This window comes from Prenolepis imparis, unplaced genomic scaffold (assembly GCF_030444845.1).
Source record: "Prenolepis imparis isolate NDT839.2.m4 unplaced genomic scaffold, iyPreImpa1.0 SCAF_14, whole genome shotgun sequence".
Classification (NCBI taxonomy): Eukaryota; Metazoa; Arthropoda; class Insecta; order Hymenoptera; family Formicidae; genus Prenolepis; species Prenolepis imparis.
The window spans coordinates 2,869,322-2,891,798 of record NW_028141172.1 but is presented as its reverse complement, the minus strand read 5'-3'; the positions used below and the strand labels follow the sequence as shown (position 1 = coordinate 2,891,798).

Sequence of the window (22,477 nt, the reverse complement as noted above, 5' to 3'; positions counted from 1 at the left end):
TAATCTTACATGATAGGGGATGCGATTAGGAAAGCGCAGCGCAATTATTTTCCAATTAATAATTAATATAATTGTATCATAATACATTACAATTTTTTAGCGCTTCTGATATTGTATATTCTATCTTTTTAATTCCAATTTTTTAAAATATCTTTATCGCAAGAAGTTTATCGCGTAATATAAACATGACATATACAAGCAACGAAAGAGAGAGAGAGATCTCTGCGGTTCGGCTACTTTTACGGGGACGCGACATGCCTTTAATCCTGCAGTGCAATTTTCTCTACGGGAAAAGGGAAGGTATAGAACGTTTGGAGCGAAAAATTTTACCGCTGTCACGGAAAAGAACGGAGCTCGCGAGAATACATGCATGATGCGAGCTTTAAATGGCTGCAACATCGCTCTTGTGCTCCACTTGTTTTCTCAGTTTTTGCTATTATTCACTATATAGCGTGTATACATACATACATATATATATATGCGATAATTAAAACCGAAAAATTTCAAGCGCTTTGTGAACATGAAATTTTAATAATTTTTTAAAAATACCGATGGAAAACATTAAATTGTTCATCGATTTTATAATAACTATGTTTTTCAGACGACTTTTAATAAGGTAATCTAAAGAGAGTACAAAGTATGAAGAATTTTACATAAATTCATATGAAATCTTCAATGAACGTAGTTATGAAGTTAAATAAAAGAATATAGCAAAAAGACAAATAATATATAAACTGGTTTATATGTGTTGATATAATGACGCACGTATAAGAGAACATCTGTATATAAAGATATCACTTTATGATATGAAAAAGTTTATTAAAAAGTATTTATCTAAAAATATTCATAATGCGTACATTAAATGATTATGCGTAATAAAGCATTAGCAAAGTACTTATATTTGTTTACAATAAATTGGAACACTCACTGTACTTTGTCATAATTTCTTAAGCATTTAAGCACTACGAAGCGAAAACGATAATTATATTACCTAATTTTTATTTGTGAAATTAAACAATGATATCGAAAACTTAAACTACTTATTTATATTCTAAAATTATTTACGAACACAGATATAAATTCTATATATGATGCTGAATTAAAGTTACACATAATGAAAGGCGATTTTTAAAATATATCCTAATGAAATTAAAACGATATAATTATTCCTTATTTAGCATATTTTGGAGTGAAATACTGTTAGGTAAAAATAATAATCACATATCTCTAAAAAGACATTATGTATAAGATAACGAGTTGTGTTTTTAATTAGCAAAAATATTTCATTTCCTTGACTCTTCGCCAATATTTTTTAATTTAATTTGAATCAAAATAATTTGAATTTTCTAATTTATTTTCTAATTTTGTATAGAATATGTTTTCGAAAACAATATTTAAATTGAACAGTCAAAAATCGAAAAATCGATATTACGCAAGAAAATGCTTTCATGAAGTTTTCATTAGTCGAAAAAAATCATCATTATTCTTCTTTAGCCTTTCTCTTATAAAACAATTAAAAAATTAAAAAATAATGATATTTTAAATTATCGAAAGAAAAATTCTTGAATCAATTCGTATTTTTTTGTGTATTACTCATGATTAACTCTCCGTCAGCAATTTGGGTCTTTTAAGGCACAAATAATGTTCAAATTTCGCTTTGTATAAACAATTGGATTTAATTTGGATTTTAAAATCTATTGGATATTGTAATAGAGATATTAACATAATAAATAATTCATTTTTTGGATTTTTTAAAAGTCTAGAAAAATAATATAGAGTGAACTTAAAAGATCCAGTTTGCTGATAGCATAAGTAAAAAAAAAAAAAAATGATTGCTGACGGAAGGTTAATTAATTTAGAAAGCCTATTAATGATAATAGTCATTATCATTATCCCCGTTATCACCATTGTCATCCTCTTCATCATCGTCCTTGCATAAGCACTGCGCGCACTCGACGCGCACATTCTTCAAGTGCAATGTCAAATGTCCAGGGAGCGATTCGAATGATTCCGCTCGCAATTTTAGCATGGGATTTTTGTCAATGTAAACGTTCCTCAGGGACTTGATGTTCCTCAACGATAAGTCGTCCAGCTCGGTGAAGTTATTTCGCTCGACATTCAACTCCAGGATCTGCCACGCGTATATCCATTGTCCCGGAAGTTGCTTGAGTTGATTTCCGGAAAGATCCAAATACGTCAGACCTTGAAGATGGAAGGCCCGGGTCTCGATCGTCGTTATGGTGTTGTCCGACAGATATAGGTATTCCAGTCTCTTCAGGCGGCAAAACGAGTCGGAAAAAATCGCGCTGATGCGATTTCCGGTTAGATTTAGGCTCTTCAGATGCTGCATCGGACAGACATCCGGTACCGCGGCGAGGATGTTATGAGCCAGGGAGAGTTCGTTCATGAAGACGGTTTTGTTAAAGGTACCCTTTGCCAGATTGGCGATCTTGTTACCAGATAGGTCCAGCTTCAGCAGATATCTTATGTCGTAGAAGGCATCGGGTGTCACTTCCACGATCTGATTCCTCGATAAAGACAGATTTTGCATTCTGTCGGCGCCTCTCAGGGATATGGACTCTTCCTGACAATCCTCGAAGCACACTTGGGTGATTTTGTTGTCGTCCATAAGGAGATCCTGCAGATACCTGGAGTTGTTTGTCGAGATTAGGAGAAGAAATTAATAATAAGCAATAATAATAATAGTAACAAAGATAATAATCACAGTTGCATTAATATTGTGTGTCAATTAACAATAGAAATAGCAACAATATTAACCCTTATTAAAGGAAAATTCAATTTTTTGCACAGATGCTCTTTTATAAATGGAAAAAAGAATCAAAAGAAGTAATTTAATAAAGTGTTAATACCTGAGTTTGTCCTTTTCGACTCGATCGATTAGATTTCTGTTGAGATTGAGATGAGTCAACGTCGCCGGAATATTGTCGAAGACAGCACTGGTGGAACTGATGCTGTTGTTGCACAGATGCAAATGACTGAGGATGGGCGTTGCTATATAAAAAGGCATCCGAAAATTCCAAAGTTGATTGTTACACAAATGCAGATGCTTCAAACTATGAAAGGTCTCGTGTTCCATCAGGAGTTCTGCATTGGAACTATCGCTATCGTCGTTGTCGTTTATGATTAGCGTCTGCAACTTGTGGTTTCCGTTCAACAGCAGTAGCTTTTTTCTCGAGATTCTGTTTTTGGATAAGTTCAAATAACGTAGGTTCCGCATGCTGCGGAAGGCAAACGGCGAAATGTCGCTTATATTATTGATGTCAATACTGAGGCTGATGATGCTATCACTAATAATGAAATCCCGACCGATTCTTTGAAGGCCAACATCAGAAAATCTAAATGAGAGATCGGGTGGATAAAAAGTTATTGGTGGTTGAGGCGGAACAGGTAACTCAACTTCCTTTGAAGATTCACTACTTTCATTTTTTATAGGAGTTGGCAGTGGTTTATAAGTAATAGGTCCGTTATTTGACGGATTCACGCTAAATCCTGTATTTTCCTGCGAAATTGAAATTTCTTTTCGATGATTTTTATAGAAATCAAATTGTTCCGTTTTTGCCAGGTGTACGATGGTGAAGGAAAAAAGGATGATGATTTTATGGCCTAACGCCATCTGAAAAAAATTAAGAACGAATGTATCAGATTATATAATACAGTGTGTAAATTAAAATATTTTAAATATAACAAATTATAAACAAAATTGAAATAAAGAAACAGAAAATATATACTTTAATCACTATTGAACTTATATATGATAATAATAAATGTAAATATAAATTTTGTAATGGCATAATGTAAGAGCAAAGAAACAAAAAGCAAAGAAAAAAATATCTTTTTTTGAATTTTAATATAGTTACTAATAAAATTAATAAATTGTGATATTTAATTGTTAAATATAATTTTTGAGTCTCAAAGATGATTAAATATTTATTAATTATTTTACTGTAGCCACATTCGAGCACAAATGAGTATTTAAATATTACAAGATTTTTCTTACAAATATAGAAAGCTATGACCATTTAATCTCTTATTAATAATGAATCTATTCCTCTATTAAATAATTAAGAATTGTGAAAGCAAACTTATGTTATACGAAAAGAAATTATAAAAAACTTGTTTAAAAAGTACAAAATTCAATTTGAAAAAATAAATGTAATATATAATGTAATATTCTGGAATAAAAGAGAGAATAAAATCAAGCGAGTGTAAAAATTTATAACACTTACGATATACTAATTTCTTCTTAAAGTTGTTGAATGCTTCTTTTGATCGATTCACTCGAGCAGTCCGACACCTTTTGTCGCGAGCAAGCGAATATGTCTTCTTATATACTGACGGTGATCTTTATGGGGTCTCATCTTCGCGTGCATATAACAGTATGCGTTTATGTAACGCATCTCACACCAGTTGAAATATGCATTTGTATTGCACACATTGTGATAGAATTTGATTAATTAAATTAATTTTTTTTTTTAATTTAATGGATTTATCAAATGTTGTTATATTTAATTATATAATGCAACCGCAAATATATATTTGCACACTCTTTGGAATTTAACTTAAAATTAAGTAGAGATATATATTCTAAAAGTAAAATATTATTTTATTCCGAGACTACATATATATATAATGTGGAATTTATTTAAAAAAATGATATATAAAATTAAGTATTTAAATATTGTTATTAAAAAATTAAACATATTAATATAAATAATAATATTAATTTAACGTTAAAATTAACGTATTATTTTATATTACTAATTTTATATTATATTAACTATTAATTTTATTTATTAATTTATATTAATTACATGATTTACTTGATACATTAATTACATAAGTGAGATTACATAAATATAATTTTACTCTGCTTCTAATAGAATATTGTTTGAAAAAAATTAACATTTTTTATTTTGTAATGTTTATTTTTTTATATAATATTATATAATAAAAATATATAAATTTCTTTTAAGAGAGATTATATTTATAACAAAGAAAATTACATTTATAATATATTCACATTATATGTAATATAATATCATATATATATATATATATACAATTAAATAAAAATAAAAATATAAAATATCGAATTTATATATGTATATAGAAAAATATATATACATATGTAAAAAAAAATGTAAGAAATGATGAAATTTACATATAATGTTTAAATTATTTTATACTTTTATATAAGACCAAGGTCATTGTATTCTTCTGAACATAAACGGTTAAAACCTATCTCATATCGCGGGTCTTCACGCCACAGACTTCTCATGAACGTAATACATTCTTACGGCTAGTCTTACACAGTTATCGCAGTATACACTGTCGACAATTAATGATATAAATAATCCGCAGCATCTAGCGAGAAGCTTGGCGAGATGCGTTCCGAGAAGATTCGATAAGTAGTCTTCAGCTCTTCAGCATCGCGAATCTTGCGCGATACGATGAGATGAGGCGAGGCTTGAAATATTCGAAAGATCGCATATACACTTTGTAAAAATTATATGTAACAATAATTGATTTACATATATTATTTACATATACGTGTATTGCGTATACATCGAATTTATAAAGGAATTTTAAAATAAATCTTAAATTTCTTATTTAGAGATGGTCAATATCTTTTTCAATTAGATCCGCTTGATTATATAATTATATAAAATTTAATTATATAAAATATAAAAAACAAATTTTTTGAAAATCGGCGAAAATTTACGTCAATAAATTTTGTATAAACTTATCGATGAAAAATTATTTATATATGTGATGAATAAAATTATTGCGCAAACATCCGTTTTCTTGGCAGTTAAAATAACTTTTGAAAGTAAAAGTTCATTTTTTAACATTCATCAGCAGCATATTCAGCAGTTAGCAAAAATATAGCGCGGTATCAACTGACAGCAGAGGTTTCGGATGTTTTTTCCTGTTCCTGTTACACAAGGACATATAAAAATTATTATATATTTATTATTAATTATATTAATTGTTATATTTATTGATATAAAAATTACTATTCGAAATAAAAATAAATCGTTCACATACATACAAAAAATATAATTTTATTTCTAATTACAAAAATGATATAACAAATATAATAAGTTTGCGATGTACTTGTAAAGATAATAATCGAAGTCGTAATTAAGAATACTTGTGGCGTATAATATGTAAATATGTAAATTATTTTCAATAATCTTGTGCGCATAATATATAAACATTCTTAAATTCTCGTGCGCAGAAATATATAAAAATTAGAGAGATTATATATAAAAAAAATTAAGATAAATATTGAAAATATATATATATTTATATATTTTTTGTTTATAGTAGTTTTATGCCATGTATACGGTAATTAAATCAGGCAAGCGTAACAATTCTGTCGTACTTATTTTTGTAAATGTATTATTTTTTACAGACAAATGTTTCAAAAAGTTGACGGAGTTAATGGCCACATCTACAACATTGGCAAATTCATTCGAATTTACATTTAAATATCGAAGATTAATCAGTCGCGTCGCCCAATTGTGAGGTAAGATTTTTAATTTATTATCAGAAAGATCTAAATATTCTAAATTGTTCAAACTTAAAAAGCCATCTCTTTCAATACTTTCTATTCTATTTCCTCTCAATGATAATTTTTTTAATGATGGAAAATATGAGAAAATATCTGTCGGAATATGTCTAATCATATTAAAACTCAATGATAACTCATTGAGTTGCTGCAACTCACTTAATAAAGGAATTTCCGACAGTTTATTATAATCCAGGAATAGTATTTGCAACGACGGAAAGACTTTAAAACTAATGGTAGATACAGTTTTAAAATAATTTCTGGATAAATCTAATTGTTCTAAATGGGGTGTGTCAAAAGTTCCATGACCTTGTACTAAACTCGTACAATTTGACAGCGATAAAATTTTCAATTTTTTCGAAACGATATTGATTAGTCTTAAGTTTCTATTTCCATCCAAATACAAGGCGGACACTTCCGCCATGTTTAATAGCGTCAGATTATGGAGATAATTATTTTCCATATGGATGACCCGCAGAGATTTTGGTATTTTTTCGAAGAACGTCGGCTCTAATTCTTGCGCCTTTATGTTAATTAAATCCAATTGAACCAATTGTGGGAACGATGTATTAAAATCCGACGATAAAGCGGAAATTTCGTTCCCACTTAAATCGAGATATTGCAAACTTGGTAAACTTATACCGGAGCTGTCGAAAATTATGTATTTGTAAATATTGTTTGTATCTTCTTCGAGATCTTTGACTTCCGACACGAAGTAAAAATGTATATTTTGCGACGTTTTTTGATAACTTAAATCCAATACTTTGAGATGAGGGTGTCGAATATAATTTCCATTATAGATATCAATCTTATTTCTAGATAGGTTTAAACAAGATAAGTTTGGTACATGATCCAAAATGGGGTCAATATTATTTAACTCGTTATTTTGCAATGATATATATTGAATATTATTGCTTGCAATAATGTCATTCTTTATAAATTGTAAACTCATATCGTCTAAATTTAGACGTTCAATATTTCCACATTTTTTCTTTTCATTTTTGATAAAATTGAAATTGTAGTTTTTATCATGTTGTTCGAAATTTACTGATACAGTCCGGACATTATATACTTGTTGAAAACTATGTACAACAAACGACAGTAATAGAAGCAATGTTAATATACACTTCATCTGCAAGAAAAATAAAAAGATAAATTGATATTATATATAGTTATTACACGTATGATAGTATCGCGTATATATCATATAAATAAAAACATTGGCAAAAACGTAAAAATTTCTTAGATTTTATTGTTTTTCCTGAACATCTGACTGATCTGATCTAGACAATACTCTAATCGATTCAAGAGTTATTTAATTTTTATGATATTGCATTTTGATTCTTATCGAATCGTTCGTTAACAAATTTGACAAAAAGAAAACATTGCTAGCCAGATGAAATTTTTCACGCATTGTAACAAAATTTTAGCGAGCATTTGCTAAAATCTCATTCAACGGATCTCTGTTCGAAAGTTAAACTGCATTTAAAATTGCAACAAAAAATATGATGTAGATAGATAAATGATTACAATATAACAATCGAAAAATTCCTAGTACTGATAAAGAATTTTTACCTTTAAAAGTTTCCACTGCTCTCGAAAAATATGTTTTAATTATAAATATTTAATTATAAATATTTTTTTTCTATAAAAAAAAGGAAACGTTAAAATAATGTTGTAATTAGCATCAATAATTCTGAATAATTATAATTATGATAATAATATATTATAATAATAATAATAAAAAGTATAATAGCGAAAATTGTTTATGTTAACAATTTTCGCTATTATACTTTTTATTATTATTATTATTATATATTATTATCATAATTATAATTAAAAACCGTATAATATTATATTGACTTAATATTTTATCGATTTATATTACAATAATGAAAACTACAAAATAATCAGCATAATAGAGAAAGTAAATGGAAATATTATATTCTTATATATCTCATTAGATTCTCTCTTATAATGTTTATATAAAATATATGTAAAATTTTATAAAAAGTAATAGAAAAGTAACTTACTTTGGTAAAAACTTTTCCAAAAACTTTTCCAAACTTGCTCAATTTGCAATTTTCGAATGGATTTGTTTTGAAAATGCTATTGTTTCAAATCTACTTGAGCTATCTTTTCACTAAAGACTGTTCTACGGAATTGCAGCTTGTATTTATACTGCCCCATAGTATTAGAAATCAGCATTGCTTATCTCATTTTCTAGAACATCATCCGGATGTGTGGCAATATCAATGTTAAAGGCGATATATAAATAACAAGTGAACTATAAACAAAGATGAGCAAAAAGAAATATATTTAAAATAAAAAGAAATAAAAATATTTACGTAAGATATTTATACTACTGGATCATGAATAATTAACGTAAACTAATAATTATTATATTAATTATAATAATTAATTAAAATCTTATTTAAATTATTTAATTTTTCAAATATTGTGCTTTTCGCTAAAAACTTTACGCGATCAATTAAAAATGATTATTTTTCTTATTGTATGAAAACCACAAAATATTTGAGTGCTATTTTCACGGGTTATACACAGAGAGAATTTTCTCTTAAAATTTACTCTGAAAATCATGGTAATCGTAGGGCAATATGGAAAGAATTTTATGAGAATTTCTTTGATTAATATTTATCACAATAAAAATAATAATATATCTTTTACAATAAAATATAAAATATGTTTGATTAATTTTACTATGCAGTTTAATAAATTCTAAGAGAAAACTCTCTCAGTATATTAATTCTCTTTTCGTCTTACGTCTTTCATTAAATTAAGTTATTAATTGTTTTCATATATATTTGCATTTTTTTAATGAAGAATTTTGAAATAAATGCATATTCTCGCGTCAGTTTTCCAACTAATTTCCTTATTACGAAAGCATTTGAATTAAAATATTAAAAGAAATAATATTTGAAATAATCAATACATGTATTATCGAGAGAGAAAAAGATACTTTAACATTTTGTGACTTGAAATTAAAGTAGCCAATTGAATTAACGAAGTTCTCGTCGGGAAGAAAAAAGCTAATTAGGAAGTTTGCTGAAAACGCGGTTTACGATGTTCTCGTCACGTTCGTCGAGATTGAGGCAAGTAATCAGAGGATTGTTGAGATGAGTCCCTGAACCGATGATCGCTGCGTGTCGGAGAAGCGATGAAGCTGCATCATCTCTCGTGAAATATATATCCGACTTATCAAACGTAACGTAATCCTAAATTATTAAATTCTAATTTAATTAATAAAATATATTTAAAATATATATAAAATTTATTATTAAATATTCAAAATATATTAAATTATATTAAAATTCTCGGGAGAGAGAAAGTAACTTCCAAGCTTTGTGATTTTATTAATATTTACTATCTGGACTTTATGCATATATATATACCTATATACATGGGTCCTTAACTATTTTCTTTGTTGTCGGTGGAAGCTTGTGGTCGATCGTGTATGTATCGAGTTTCCGTCATTGAATTTTCGTATCGATGCTTTATATGTTTCCAAAGTCTCTGTAATGAACAAACCAAAATTAATTTCGCATCAATTCTTCAACACCAATAATTTATAAATATATATAAGAAAATAATTATATATGATTAATATATGAATTTTTCTTAATAATTAACAAACTTAATATATTCATGTTTTAATAAATATTTCTGTATTTTCTCAATATATGTCTACGTACTCCATCATTCACGGTTTCGAATATATATTCGCAAGCTTCATCGAAGGCTCTTTCAAAGAACACCGCACTGATTACAATACCAAGCGTGAACGTAGAGCTCCGCTTGCATATGTAACGATAAAATAAACAAGCCGCTCTATCGAGCATTACGGTGATCAGAAAAATGATCAAGAATAATCGTAGAGAAAGACGAGAGACGCGAGACATGAAATGAAATATATAAGTTGCCAAATCACTTATCACATTCATTTGTTTTATTATATCTCTTCAGTGAGATTGCATGTAATTATGTGGCAATCAGAAAAAAATTAATTAATCGAAAATGATCATAGAGAGATACGTGAAGTGAAATATATCAGTTGTCAAATTATATTATTAAATAATTACGTTATTTAATTATTATATTATATTGAATTATTTATATTTAATTTTTAATTATATAATCATATTATTTGTTTATTATATTTCTTTAAAGGAATGACATATGGCATATATTTACGTGATCACTTTGTAATCTGCAATCTCAGCATTTTTTTAACGTTATTATCTTTCAAGATTAATGATAAATCTCTTTTAGAAATAAATTTTCATTCTGGAAAATTTACATTTAAAATCTACATAGAAAAATCTAAATGTGCGTGAAAGATTTCAATGATAATAATTTACGAAATTCACTATTATACATATTTTAAATAAATAAAAAGAACATGTCACTTTCTAAAAAATGTATCGCTTTTTAATTATTATTATTATATATTTATTAATTTATTATTCAGTTTTACTTAATCTTAATTTAAAGTTTCTTCTCCCCTCTCTTTTTTTATTTACAAAATAGATTTTTTTAAATTTTTTAATTCCATGTTTATGAAATTCTTGTTATTAATAGCTTAATTATAACTTATCATCCTGTAACTTATCATCTAATAACTTATCTATTCTCGTTATATACTTCATTTCCTCTTTGCTATTTAGGAGGAAAAGATAACAAATGACGAAACAAGTCATCCCCTATTTTTAATATATTACGCGATTTCCGAACATGATATGTCTTTTATCTAATAATGAATATGCAAAACAATCTAAATTGTTAAACAAAACAAAAAATAAAACATCAAACATATTTTATAATTTTAAAAGAATCGAAGTTTATTATTGCTTCTTTTTCATTCAAATTATTATAAAATTTTATTCATATCAATATTATCAAAGTTTTCTCAAAAGAATCGAAGTTTATTGTGTTGCTTCTTTTTCATTCAAATTATATTATAAAATTATTTATTCATATCAATATTAGTATAGTCATTTAATTATATATCTTATAAATAGCGATATAAACGCAATAATTTTATATAGAATATAGTAAAAATTTTATATAGAAAAAAATGTAAGATAAAATCTTTCATACAAAATGTCTTCAGAAAAATGTTGAAAAATAACTTCTCAATTAAGAAATACTTTTCTTTCCTTTTATTTCTCTCTTTTCCTCCTATTTATAGAATACACATTTCCTATATCTACTTGTAAGTTTTATGAAAGTCTCATAAGAGTAAATTGCATTCTTGATGATCAAGAGTTAGGATAAATGGAAAACTAATATCGATTATATTTAATAATCGCAGATGTTTCTATTTTTAACGACGTCATACAAAAATGTTATATTCAACAAATATATATATACAGTTGGAATCTGCAAATAACATTCACATTTTTAAACTATACAGAGCATCTTCTCTTCAAATAGCTGACAATGTATGTGTTTTGGTTTAAAACTTGATCATTTATACAACATGCGCTTAATATATTCTATCACATCTTATCTCGATGCAGAGTTTTCGAGATAGTGATCGGTTCCTGCAGCACTTTCCGCGATATCCTAATTTGTCCGGATACTGGGTCTCGTCCAAAGTACTTGACTTGTATCTCCTGGCCAACTTCGAGTGCCAGAGCACTAGGATGATGAATCTTGCGTTGATCCAATTGAGAATTGGGCAATAATACTGGCACCATGTTGTTATATAGCGTCACCATAACTCCAATCTCCCGTACTTCCACTATTTTCGCAGTATAAATGGCGCCGAATTCCAAGGTCGGCTCGCGATCCTTCTGCAGAATATTTTGTATCATTTCCTTAGCCTCGTTCATGGCGTCTTCGTTTGGCGCAAATATAGAGTACGTATTCTCGTCGTGCGGAAATATCTGAAAAGCAATATTGAAAGTATCAGTATATTTCAAATAAGTATATTCTAAATAATAACCGGTGATAAACAATTTTATTTATATTTAATATCAGGAAAATTTTAATTGTTTTTCTTTTTCAACATTTAATAAAAAATTATCTTACGTGCACTCCGGTTTCCAAGAATATCTTCTTTAAATTCATCCCGCCGATTCCGAGAAACTTTCCTCTTTGATGAATAGGAACCTCCAGGTTATCAACCACAGGCATTTTGTCCTTTTTCTCTTGTTGCGGTGTTCGTATCACTTGGTTCATGATTTTAATGATGTCCCATTTAGCGACTATCGCTTGATGTATACACTCCATTATGATTTTTAATGGAACTCCTGGTATCTTTACATCGGCCTGCAACGCGGTGAATCCCCGTTTGGTGCCTGCTATTTTAAAATCCATATCCCCAAAGTAATCTTCGATTCCCTAGCAAACAGATAGAAAATTGATTATCAATCATCAAAATAATCTGACTTTAAATGTAAATAATAAAATTTACATCAATAACTTCAAATCTATTTAAATGATCTGACATTTTAAACGCGAAAATGCTTACCAATATATCCGTCAATATTTTATACTGATCGATATCAGTGTTAGCTTCATTATATTTAGTCACAAGACCAATAGCCACACCTGCTGCTGACGAAGATATAGGTATGCCTGCATCGAGCAGTGCTAAACTTCCGCCACAAACGGTAGCCATTGAAGAAGAACCTGTTTTTATAAGATAAAGCATCAGTTTGAAATTTTCATTATCCTTATTGCGTTATATACATTTTTTAAATAAAAGCAGACTTGAATTAACTCTAATGATCGTCTCACCGTTTGATTCCAAAACCTCGCTAGTCAGTCTTATGGTGAACGGATAATCCTTGGGAAGAATCGGCCGCAGGGCTTTTTCCGCTAAAGCGCCATGACCCATTTCCCGGCGATTTATCCGACCTACGGGTCCCGTTTCATTAGTCGCATAGGGTGGAAATTCGTAATGGAGGAAGAAATTCTTTTCCTTCACGCCACTGTCGAGAAATAAATTAAATTTCAAACATTTGTCACACAAGTCGCTTTTCTTCTTCAATATAGCCCTTTTTTATATATTTAGATTGAAATCTCTCTATATCGATCAATTTTCAGTCTTTTGTCATCGAAAGAACTAGTAGAAGAAAAAAATAATGTCAAGACTTAATTGTTTTGTTATATACCTAATTAACATTGACATGGCGTCCATCTTGAGCGCACTTTCCAAAGAGTCCAGAGTCACAGTACACATGACCTGGGTCTGTCCTCGTTGAAACACAGCCGAGCCATGAAGAGGGTTAAAAAGATCTACCTGACAGGATATGTCGCGTATACCGTCTATTGGGCGACCATCACATCTGCAAATTGTTGAATATTTTGAATATTTACATGATTTAAAGCTTAAAATAATATTTTATAATATATAAAATATTAATATATTAATATTTTAAAATATATATAAAATATTAATATATTAATATTTTAAAATATATATAAAATATTAATTTTATATTTAATTTTTTAAATAATAAATATTTAGCATATTTTATATCAAATAATACCTGACGTTCGTCTCTAAGATCAGAGTCCTGAAAAGATCTTTGGTAATTTTTCCAAAGATTCTTTCCGCCGACTGAACATCATAATCTGCATTAGCAGATTCTTTCACTGCTTCAATAACATTATTCCTAAGATCATTAATCGCATTGTCCCTAGAGATCTTATCATGCGTGTGATCTGAAAATATATCTCGCAACTTTGTCTCCGCAAATTGCTTCACAAAACTAGTCAGATCCTCATTGGCTTGCGATTGTTCCTTAGTTTCGATCTTCCTTTTCGTTTTGCCGTATACCTTCTGCAAATTTGCTATCGCGTTTACAATATTCTGACATTCCTTTACGCCGAGCTTTATCGCCTTCTTCAGGTCCTGCTCCAGTATCTCATTAGCCGAACCCTCTAACATGACGATCAAATTATGTTTAGTCGCGGTAACAATCATATTTAATATACTATCTTGAATTTGACGTCTCGTAGGGTTGAGTATAAACTCGTTGTCGATCATCCCGATTCTGATTGCACCCACAGGTCCATTCCAAGGAATATCGGAGACGCTAAGAGCCGCGGAAGCTCCGTTAATGGCGATCACATCAGGATCGTTTATGCCGTCGACGGCTAACATGTTACACATAATCTGGGTGTCGAAGTGGAATCCCTCTGGAAACAACGGCCTTATTGATCGATCGATGACTCTGCTCGTGAGAATCTCGTTCTGGGTCGGCCCGAGTTCCCTCCGTAAAAAATTGGTGGGTATGCGACCAGCTGCCGCTGCCTTCTGTCTATAGTCCACGACGAGCGGGAGGAACGAGGAGTTGGACGACTGATGCTTGCAAACAGCTGTGACCATGACGGAGGTGTCGCCCAAGGACACGATTGCGCTACCGTCAGCGAAACGTGCATACTTGCCTGTAGATAGGTTGAGCTGCTTGCTGGAAATGTAAAAAAATTTATCAATTCCTTCGAAGTCATATATATATATATATATATATATATATATATATAATGTGTTTTATTTCTATTGTATTATTCTAACTTGTAATTAATTTCTGTTTTAGCAAGCTATATTACTAGAAGCATAATTCTAATATAAACTTCCTCGTTCAGATCAGATCGCAATATTGACAACTCAAGAATTTTAAGAAATGCTCTTCGACATTTTCAAGAAAAAAGTAAGTTTGATCAAACATTTTATTTTAATATTAAAATGTTATTTTATTATTAAAAACATAATACAGTAAGAATGAAACGCCCTATATAAGATATAAAATACTTGTGCAGTGATAAAAATATATTTCTAGATTTTTCGTAATCACATTTTCATGCAAATTTATATCTTCCTTTAAACAGATATGAACTCTATAACTTGAAAAATATAAATAAAATACGTATAATTCTCGTAACTATGTCTTCGGATATAGGTTAGAATAGATAAACATGTGGTTATATCCTCACCCATCAGACAACGTGATGACTTCGGTACCGACATTCGTACTTGCTCTTTTCGCGTTAATAAACTTAATACAGGACGTATTTCCATTTTTGCAGGAATTTTTGCTGGCCAAAAGCACTGGCTTGTGATATCTCGATAACCTAGAAATACTCATTGACACAATCATTTTTGGCGCTATACTCTATACTCTATACTGGAGGAAGAGCGGACGATCGCTTATTCGGAGATAAGCGCCTCTCGCGTCCAAAACGTCAACTTCATAGCACTTCTCGTAGGATAAGAAAACGTGTCGGTAAATCATTTAGCGGGGACACAAACCCTCTTTAGCGGAGACTCGAACTAAAATTCGCCTAAATCGGGGACGTGCGATTCTCCTCTGCTTTCACTATTGATACACATGGTTTGTTCATCATCGTGACTTTGCTTCTACGTGTTATTTATAAGAAATTTAAATATCTTCTTCTCTTTTTAGAAATCTCTTCTTCCTTCTTTCATCTCTTCACCTCGATCGCATCCCGAAAATTTCCGCCCAGGAGATGATGATGAGATTCAAACGACATTCGCTTACGAACGGGACTCTTATTATCTCGGCTCCGAAGAAGGAAAGAATCTCGCGATTTTTCATTTATGCAGCAAATGTGCAACGGAAACGACTCTTCCTCTCTTTCTACGAGACACGACAGTATAAATGCAGTTTCACTTTCTCATTCCGCACAAGGTGAGATGCACGACGTGAATCTCTTCTCGTTTATAACAGCGTGATACTTGAAGAGTCCGCATAATAAAACAAGATTTCGCAAACATTTCTACCTCGGAAAAATTTCCGTATATATCAAATAATTTATTGATTTAATTTTCTGTTTATTAAATAAATTCGAAAAATTGATCATTCTTACTATTAAGCTGATATTCTTAGACGTATCATCGAGATGTATTTTTAATTAATTATATATAATTGTAATTTTTTTATTATATTTAATTTTTTTTTTAAATTATGTTTCACAGATAATTGAAAAATCTGATAAATCGTCTGTCCATCAGATCTGTAGATCCATAAGATATTTAATTACGAATCGGATATCCTTGAAATCTCATTAGAACATGTTTAGAAATCTTCAATTATACGTTTATGGGTCCTTCATAGGCGCGAAATATCCTAGCGATCCAACAAACGTGAATCGGAACAGAGGATCATCGATGGCGATTATATCATTATATCGACCGCGTTTCTCTCGCGCGAGTAGAGTGATTCGCTCTCGAAAGTCGTCACCTCGTTCGAGTATATAGTAAACGAGCGAAAAAGAGAGAGACTCGCATTGCCCTCGGTTTCTTTCCTCGATCAATCTCTGATCGTTAATTACAATCGCGCCCGACTTCTCGCATGATGGACATTCCTCGACCAAGGAAAAAAGTCCCCCCGAATTCGGAGTAATCCCGCGAAAACTTTGTCCGAAGCGAGAGAAAGCTTCTCTCGCGTCTCTTCTCCCTTTTTATTCGATTCGCTCCGCCAATTTTTTACCACCGAGATGTGCATTACAGAGACTCGCTTCGATCGATTTCCACTTCAGCATCCACGAGAGGGAAATCTCGCTTCATCTCGTCTAATCGATTCGTAGGATTTGAATCTAGATAGCATCGTGTCCAAAATCGGCGCAAGACATCTTTAAGATGTTTTGAAGATGTCTTTGGATATCATATCATAAGACTTCTTAAAAATTTTGGACATGGTGCTGTCTGGGAAGGAAACTTCAAAGAACCCCCCAAGAACCCAATTGCGAAGGAATTCCAAAGGTCCGATAATAACTTAAATAAATTGCATCCCGAAGAATAGAAAGTCCCAAGAGCTCATTAGTATCTTCTCTTCATCATTCTCTTCTTTTGTAGGGGACGCGTCTCGCTTTGGATTGGCTCTTCATCCGTTCTGTAAACGATGACGATCGACTTTAGGATCACTTCATGACGTTCCTCAGCATCTGCCGGACTACATCATCGCTCGCTTTCCCCCCTCCCGCGTCATTCGACGATCACTTTCTTCGAGATCGCTTCGCGCCGAAGGATCTCCGCTCGCGCTAATCCTACTCGAGGATCGATCGGCGTCGCCGAAGCCAGTCGAGCTATGCGGATCCATAAATCGTAAGCTATCCGGCTTGGATATTCTCGATTTCCCTGGCGATGTGCCGTCTTCGCGGCGATCTGCTTGTCCTGCTGGTGCTCGTCCTGGTGGAGGCCCAGTGCGTCATGATGAGGATCGTCGGGGAGAACCATTTCAGTGAGTACCTCTTATTACAACTTTTTATCGCGTTTTTTTTTTCGATAATTTCTTCAGTCCAGATCTCAAACATTATACTTGAAGCGATTTCTGATTCTTCAAACTCACCGTTTATCCTCGATTTTTAGAAGATACATTAGCTAACACGCGATACATCAGCTATATAGAGTTCAAAGATTAAGAAATTTGTGAAAAAAAAAAAAAATACAACGACGACTTTGGGTAACAGAATGCGGATGTCCGGCAGCGTCGCAGAGGCAGCCTCGATCGATCGTCTCGTCGAAGATCCAAGGATTACAGCTAAAGGACGACGTCTCGTCCTCGTCGACGATCACCGCAACCGCTGCTACGACGACCACCGGTCGCATCTTCAACGGCAAACCCAGCAGGAAGGGCGCTTGGCCCTGGCAGGTGTCCCTTCAGTTGTTGCATCCAAAACTGGGCTTCATCGGTCACTGGTGCGGGGGTGTGTTGATCGATCCCAAATGGGTGATCACCGCCGCCCATTGCGTTCACAAGTGAGTCCTGGTTCCTCGTGAAGAGTTTCGCGAAATCTTACAATCGTGTGGTTGATCCAGTTCGTGATTTTTCCTAAAATTTAGATAGTTCTCTTCGAGAGAAGTATTTTTTTTGTCTTCTTTCTTTAAAAAAGTCCTCGATGTTATCCTTAAGTAATTCTCAAGTGGACGCTTATTCCAGTTATTAACTTCATGCTTCGTATACTCAAATGGGTGTTTACTTCAGCGAGCTGTTTAATTTGCCCGTCGGCGCGCTATGGACAGCTGTGGTCGGCGAATGGGAATTGGACTCGGGGGGACGCGGATCCGCCCGTTTACCTGTCGAAAAGGTGATCCTTCACGAGAGGTTCAATAGTTACGTGCACGATATAGGTGAGTTTCTATTTAAATGAAAAAAACTATCTCTAATTAAATCCACCTTCAACAAACTTCTCCGAAGCTTCTCTAGAATCCTGATATTAAATCCTCGTCGTTGTAGCTCTAATGAAGCTCGCCAGGCCGGCACCTCTGTCCAAGGTCGTTCGCACCATCTGCCTTCCCGGTCCTGGTCAGTTTCTCGGCAAAGGACATTGCGTGACCTCCGGCTGGGGCCGATACGGTCCCTCGCCCTCGCTCTCCACCGCCCTTCTAGAAGCCAGTGTACCTCTGTTGAATCTCGAAGAGTGCTTGCAAGCCTACGCCACCACGGTGCCCATCAGAAAGGGTCATCTATGTGCCGGTCACACCGATGGTTCCTCCGGAAGTTGCGTGGTAAGTACCTTTTTTCAAAATTATTTGTAAATAAGAAGATTCTTCTTACTTATAAATTCATTTAGTTAATTATTATTAATTAGTTATATATGTATATAAATATTATATATAAAACTAATTAATAATTAATTAAATAAATTTATTTGCATAATTTATATATTATTATATATTATATTTTATAATTATATTATTAATTCTCTATTTTAATTTCTCTATTTTAATCTTCAGGGTGATTCCGGAGGACCTTTGCAGTGTCGTCGCCCCGATGGCGTCTGGCAACTGGTTGGTGTCACGTCTTTCGGCTCCGGTTGTGCCAGGCCGGGTTATCCAGATGTATATACCGAGATACAGCATTACTTAAACTGGATTAACAGTACGATCAATGCCAACGATGACGACGATGACGAACAGTAGTAGTAAAATACTACATTTGTAAATATTGACACATTGTAAATATGCTATTGTACAGTTACATACAATTCCTTGTATATAATGAATTCCGTGTGTGTTCATGTGTTATTGTATATTGTACAGTACGCTGAGATTTAAATTTTAACACTGGAGAATATTATATATTTATTCTAATATTATATATATACGTTTAACATCTGTTCTATTGAACCGTACTTCAATTCTTTGCGTTCCAAATATGCCGGAACTTAAAATTTAATTGGCCTTGAGTTTTGATGTTCTACTTCACATTATATAAAGGTGAAGTACAACTAACTATAGTTCTACTTTATTTTCGGCGTAAAGTAGAACATCAAACCCGAGTTGGTACACACATGGAATAGAATTTCGTTTGAAAATTCAAGCACCAATATTTCTATTCGGTTCTTATAGGTAAAATATTTTAAAGATATTATAATGATTTAATCTTTATTTTGGTGCGTCGCATTTTTTATATTGTACAGTTTTATTATATATATGTTTGATAAAAGAATATATTTCTGATTGACTGTAACTATGAGAGAGAGAGAGAGAGAGAGAGAGCGAGAGAAGCGAGGGGAAAAATAAATAAATATACTTAACAAATAAATGTTAACTAAAAAATCCACGACGGAGGACAGAGGAAAGAGAGAAATAAGAATAAGGATGAAACTATTATAATTAAATTCATCATGTAGGTCATACTCCCCTCCCTTCTCATTGAATCTGACATTGTAGATAATAAACATAGATAGAAAGCCGAAGATATTGGTACTGATACTGACGTATAAGCGCTCTTCATACATATAGTTACTCGTAATAATCGTTTTATTCATATTTTCTGTAACTATGACCAGACAAATATAATTACGGCCGTTTTGTAAATGATCCGGTTGAATAAATGTCGGAATCAAAATAAACAGGAGATGATAGAGGTCCCGGGGCTTGTAAAGATGTTCCTTTTCCGGGACATTGGTCGCGGTCAGTTAAAACTTTCACGGTTGTTTATTCAGCCGGAAAAGACGCGAGACGCAACCCGGCTTTAAATCCTTGATAAATTACATCGGAGGAGAAGACATTTCTATATTTCATATTCAAAAATGCAGTAAATAAAATTCCTGCAAACTGTAAAGATATATATCTACTTCTTATAAAAATTATTTTCCGTTATATAGGAATATTACGGGTCGACTTCTGTCAAAAAGAAGAAAAGACACCAGGAAGAAAAGAAGAAATAACTCATGATACGACGACCATTAGGTTCCATTAGGTGGGACGCAATGCTATTTAATAATAATGCGAAGCGTTTGTACCATAAATGATGAAGTTAGAGATATCGATTCGTACGAAGGGCGCACGCGACATACCGTGTAAGAGCTGTCACACAGGGCGAAGTCTTAATTAGCCTTAATTATTAATTACAGGTATATTCATGTAAACAGCATTTGTGCGTGCTCCGCGAATATAACTGTGTACGTAGGTGTTTCGATACTCACAAAGCAAATATGTATATATTCCACAGTGCTAAAGTTTGATTTCGAAGACCTCTTCCTGGGAGAGATCATCTTCAATGATCCTCGAGCGTCCCGGAATTGATCTCTGTATATATGTATTTGCCATATAAACCATATAAAGTGACGATATTTTGTAGATATTTATCCATATTGTCTTTAATTTAATAGTACATTAAAATTGATAATAGATTTTTTAAGGATATTTCTTCAGAAAATATTCGCTTTAATTTTATGTAATTGTAATAATGGAATATCTTTGATGAATCCTTGAAATATCAATTTTATTTATTCCGTGTGTTATTTTTGTTTAACTATAATTATCTTTAAAAGTTTATCTTTAGCTATACAAATCGCTCGAAATTAAAGTACAAGGTGTAGAATGTAGAATTAATTTTATATATATATATATATATATATATATATATATATTATTAGATACGTGGGAAGTAAAATAGGTAATCTTACGCTTCGGAATTGTTATTTCGAACGAACACTTTCAATTTGAAAAACAATATGACAGTTCGATAGATATATATGTATGCACACGTGTTGCACTTCGCTCGACGCAGTTACGTAACGGCAGAAGTAGCTTCTCAGCATCGAAATCCTTATATAAATGCAGATGTTTCCTCTTACAAGCTTGTATATTCGTTCTCTTCTTGCGGAGAAATGGCTTTTCTTTCTAACTTTCAAAACATATATCTCTATATTTCTATTCGTTTCGATAACGTAATGACACGAAACAAGACTGTCAGATAAGATGTAAAAGGAATAGAAATGAGAAATGTCACTTGATGTTCAGATTCATGCGCCTTTTTAGAAAAATTATGGTATATAATTAAAGTTATAAACCATAATTAAAAAATTGATAATGCATAGTCTTTAATTTACATTTTTCTTTAATTTAATAAACAAAAAAATCTCTTCCTTATTTATTTTTTAATATATTTATCTAAAAAAAATTTTATATTAGTAAAAATATATTATAAGATTCTGTAAAAAGTTTTATTAAGATATATATAGGATAAAACATTGATTTTAAAACTTAACAAGTAATAAACTAAATCTAAAATTTCTCCTTCAAATTTACGCTAAAGAAATATTGCTAAAGTTTTATACAAAACCTTAAGAAACACCGTATATATACGTTCATGACAATATCCTATTTTGTGCCTCTAATGTAATTACTAATTAGTAAAACATAGCACACATATACATTATATTATACACGCAATTTGCTAAGTATGTTTGATTCTACCTGTATCATCTCTATGCATTATAATAATTATATTGAATATGACTACATCTATCTTGAAAATTTTCTCAATTTTCAAAAACATTTCCATTCTTTCCACTAAATTTTTTAAACTATTTATTAACGTATAGTTAAAAATACAAATCTCGAACCGATATAGGTACCATTGATATAAAAAAAAG

The 22,477-nt window shown here is 31.4% G+C and overlaps 4 protein-coding genes across 9 annotated transcripts; 1 reads left to right on the top strand and 3 right to left on the bottom strand.

Moving 5' to 3' along the window:
• Positions 1–1,358: 1,358 nt before the first annotated feature.
• LOC145945489 (uncharacterized) lies at positions 1,359–4,316 on the bottom strand. Its single transcript, XM_083054546.1, has 3 exons — positions 4,248–4,316; positions 2,871–3,634; positions 1,359–2,648 (listed from the first exon to the last, which is right to left on the bottom strand). Exons 2-3 carry the CDS (start codon positions 3,632–3,634, stop codon positions 1,868–1,870), a joined length of 1,545 nt encoding a protein of 514 aa, XP_082910672.1. The 5' UTR covers positions 4,248–4,316; the 3' UTR covers positions 1,359–1,867.
• Positions 4,317–6,066: 1,750 nt separating this feature from the next.
• Positions 6,067–8,732, bottom strand: LOC145945491 (uncharacterized). Of its 2 annotated transcripts, XM_083054547.1 has the most exons (3): positions 8,629–8,726; positions 8,171–8,240; positions 6,067–7,727 (listed from the first exon to the last, which is right to left on the bottom strand). In XM_083054547.1, the coding sequence occupies exon 3, from the start codon at positions 7,725–7,727 to the stop codon at positions 6,357–6,359; it is 1,371 nt and encodes a 456-aa protein (XP_082910673.1). In that variant the 5' UTR covers positions 8,171–8,240; positions 8,629–8,726; the 3' UTR covers positions 6,067–6,356. The 2 variants fall into 2 exon arrangements, with proteins under 2 accessions (XP_082910673.1, XP_082910674.1); XM_083054548.1 differs by lacking the exon at positions 8,171–8,240 and having other exon boundaries at positions 8,629–8,732.
• A 3,042-nt stretch (positions 8,733–11,774) lies between these two features.
• On the bottom strand, positions 11,775–15,751 carry Pnpase (polyribonucleotide nucleotidyltransferase 1). The gene is made up of 7 exons (XM_083054545.1): positions 15,563–15,751; positions 14,116–15,039; positions 13,738–13,911; positions 13,361–13,554; positions 13,092–13,252; positions 12,650–12,961; positions 11,775–12,504 (listed from the first exon to the last, which is right to left on the bottom strand). The coding sequence occupies exons 1-7, from the start codon at positions 15,724–15,726 to the stop codon at positions 12,115–12,117; spliced, it is 2,319 nt and encodes a 772-aa protein (XP_082910671.1). The 5' UTR covers positions 15,727–15,751; the 3' UTR covers positions 11,775–12,114.
• LOC145945492 (chymotrypsinogen A) lies at positions 14,956–21,326 on the top strand. Of its 5 annotated transcripts, none has more exons than XM_083054553.1 (9): positions 14,956–15,047; positions 15,166–15,279; positions 15,656–15,960; positions 16,033–16,278; positions 17,445–17,829; positions 18,077–18,347; positions 18,574–18,719; positions 18,826–19,097; positions 19,326–21,326. In XM_083054553.1, the coding sequence occupies exons 5-9, from the start codon at positions 17,733–17,735 to the stop codon at positions 19,509–19,511; spliced, it is 972 nt and encodes a 323-aa protein (XP_082910679.1). In that variant the 5' UTR covers positions 14,956–15,047; positions 15,166–15,279; positions 15,656–15,960; positions 16,033–16,278; positions 17,445–17,732; the 3' UTR covers positions 19,512–21,326. The 5 variants fall into 5 exon arrangements, with proteins under 5 accessions (XP_082910679.1, XP_082910675.1, XP_082910676.1 ...); XM_083054549.1 differs by having other exon boundaries at positions 18,059–18,347; XM_083054550.1 differs by lacking the exons at positions 15,656–15,960; positions 16,033–16,278 and having other exon boundaries at positions 18,059–18,347.
• The last annotated feature ends 1,151 nt before the right edge of the window (positions 21,327–22,477 follow it).

Excerpts from the sequence above, each read along its gene's own strand:
- LOC145945492 (XM_083054550.1), top strand. The coding sequence starts at position 17,733 with ATGTGCCGTCTTCGCGGCGATCTGCTTGTCCTGCTGGTGCTCGTCCTG. Across the intron at positions 18,720-18,825 it reads TAGTTACGTGCACGATATAG|CTCTAATGAAGCTCGCCAGG; the intron begins GTGAGTTTCTAT and ends TCGTCGTTGTAG. Across the intron at positions 19,098-19,325 it reads GTTCCTCCGGAAGTTGCGTG|GGTGATTCCGGAGGACCTTT; the intron begins GTAAGTACCTTT and ends TTTAATCTTCAG.
- LOC145945489 (XM_083054546.1), bottom strand. The coding sequence starts at position 3,634 with ATGGCGTTAGGCCATAAAATCATCATCCTTTTTTCCTTCACCATCGTA. Across the intron at positions 2,649-2,870 it reads GTCGAAAAGGACAAACTCAG|GTATCTGCAGGATCTCCTTA; the intron begins GTATTAACACTT and ends AAACAACTCCAG.
- Pnpase (XM_083054545.1), bottom strand. The coding sequence starts at position 15,726 with ATGATTGTGTCAATGAGTATTTCTAGGTTATCGAGATATCACAAGCCA. Across the intron at positions 13,912-14,115 it reads ATCTTAGAGACGAACGTCAG|ATGTGATGGTCGCCCAATAG; the intron begins GTATTATTTGAT and ends AACAATTTGCAG. Across the intron at positions 13,253-13,360 it reads CGAGGTTTTGGAATCAAACG|GTTCTTCTTCAATGGCTACC; the intron begins GTGAGACGATCA and ends TTATAAAAACAG.
- LOC145945491 (XM_083054548.1), bottom strand. The coding sequence starts at position 7,727 with ATGAAGTGTATATTAACATTGCTTCTATTACTGTCGTTTGTTGTACAT.